Source organism: Sinocyclocheilus anshuiensis, unplaced genomic scaffold (genome assembly GCF_001515605.1).
Source record: "Sinocyclocheilus anshuiensis isolate Anshui unplaced genomic scaffold, SAMN03320099.WGS_v1.1 scaffold2130, whole genome shotgun sequence".
Taxonomy (NCBI): Eukaryota; Metazoa; Chordata; class Actinopteri; order Cypriniformes; family Cyprinidae; genus Sinocyclocheilus; species Sinocyclocheilus anshuiensis.
Window position 1 is genome coordinate 81,195 of NW_015557208.1, and position 1,965 is coordinate 83,159.

Below are 1,965 nucleotides of genomic sequence, written 5' to 3' on the forward strand. Positions count from 1 at the left end.
AGGGGATGTAGATTCGTAGTAGTGAGTGGAAGTAGGCGGGTGCTGAGTCTGTGGCTGTTCTATATGCAAGCATCAATGTCTTGAACTTGATTCGAGCCGCGACCGGTAGCCAGTGCAAGGAGATAAAGAGAGGTGTAACATGGGCTCTTTTGGGCTCATTGAAGACCAGTCGTGCCGCTGCATTCTGAATCATTTGTAGAGGTTTGATTGTGCTTGATGGAAGTCCAGCCAGAAGAGCATTGCAGTAGTCCAGCCTAGAAATGACAAGGGCCTGGACAAGAAGTTGTGCAGCATGCTCCGTTAGGAAGGGCCTGATCTTTCTGATGTTGTGCAATGCAAACCTGCAAGATCGAGCAATCTCTGCAATGTGGTCTTTGAAGGTCAGCTGGTCATCAAAGATTACACCAAGATTTCTGACCGAAGTTGATGGGGTAATTGTAGAAGAACCTAGCTGGATGGAGAAATCATACTGTAGAGTTGGAGTGCCGGGAAGACAAGAAGCTCAGTCTTTGCCAGGTTGAGCTGTAGGTGATGTTCTTTCATCCGTGCCGAGATGTCCGCCAGGCAGCCTGAGATCCATGCAGCTACCGCTGGATCATCTGGTTAAAATGAGAGATAGAGCTGTGTGTCATCAGCATAGCAATGGTAGGAGAAGCCATGTGCCTGTATGATGGGACCCAGTGATGTAGTGTATATGGAGAAGAGGAGCTGTCCTAGAACCGATCCCTGAGGAACCCCAGTGACCAGTTGATGTGCTTTGGATACCTCCCCTCCCCAGGCCACCCTGAAAGACTTACCAGTGAGATAAGATTGACACCAGTGAAGTGGAATCCCTGTGATGCCCAGTGATGAGAGGGTGGACAGGAGGATCTGATGATTCACAGTGTCAAACTTATTTAATGAACTAATGGAACTCGTCCTATTCAAAGGTTTGGATTTTTCAAGCCATTTTCTGTAGAGTTCCAGCAAGTTTGAAGACTTCAAACAGGAAGCAGAGCTGAACCTTTCCAAGGCTTATGTTTAATCAAGCACACTCTTTTAATTAAGTAAACTCCAAGGCTTTTGCATTTACATTGTATTTGTACAACTGTGTTTCATGAGTGCTTTAATTTTTTATTTTTTTTTTATGTCATGCTTGCTGGTGTCTACATGACAAAACTGGTCTGTTAGTTCAGTTGTTATGCACTGATGTTTTCCTGAAGACACTGATCATGTTCCCTTTGGGATGTGTGTGTGTGTGTGTGTGTGTGTGTGTGTGTGTGTGCGTGCGCGTATGTCTGTGTCTGTGTGTGTGTCTGTCTGTCTGTCTGTGTCTGTCTGTCTGTGTCTGTCTGTCTGTGTCTGTCTGTCTGTGTCTGTCTGTCTGTGTCTGTCTGTCTGTGTCTGTCTGTCTGTGTCTGTCTGTCTGCGCAGGAGGGTCGTGATAAGCGTTTCCTCATTCAGAAGTTGTGTCAGGCCCAGCAGGCTGTGAATGCTCATTCTCCGGAGCGCAGGCCTCCGCGTGGCTTTCGTGGAAACCGTTACGACGCTGGACTGTATTTAGTGGAGCCGTCGGTGGAGCTGGAGACGCAGGCGTGATGCCGCTGGAACAAACCTCGTCTGCTCCTCTCATCTCTCATCTGGGGAATGTGTTTCCATGTACTTCTGTTGCACATTTAAAGCTGCTCTTAAACACACTAAACACTAAACACCAACACTAACTAGCCTTACACTTCTCCCTGTTTACAAAATCTGCTGTCTAGTGTCGTGTTTGACTTTTGTTCTGTTTTTAAAAATATACATAAACTTTTGTAATTATCAGTTTGTTCTGAGTGAACTGCTTTACTGTTTGCGCAATAAACATAAATATGAGATACAGAAAAATAAGATTTCCATCTGACTCGCATCTAAAACAGTAACATCTAGAGATGCCGTTTATACTGAGAATTCAGCTGTTTGAACTCAAATGCAACTATTGTTGGCCAG

At 45.4% G+C, this 1,965-nt stretch overlaps 1 protein-coding gene across 1 annotated transcript in view; it reads left to right on the forward strand.

Annotated features, from left to right (window-relative positions):
- tmc7 (transmembrane channel like 7) overlaps nt 1-1,673 on the forward strand; it is a 12,169-nt gene extending 10,496 nt beyond the window's left edge. The window contains exon 16 of the mRNA XM_016474356.1: nt 1,414-1,673. Within this exon, the coding sequence (XP_016329842.1) occupies nt 1,414-1,578 (165 nt within the window). The 3' untranslated portion in view covers nt 1,579-1,673. The remainder of the gene's footprint in view (nt 1-1,413) is intronic.
- Nucleotides 1,674-1,965: the final 292 nt, after the last annotated feature.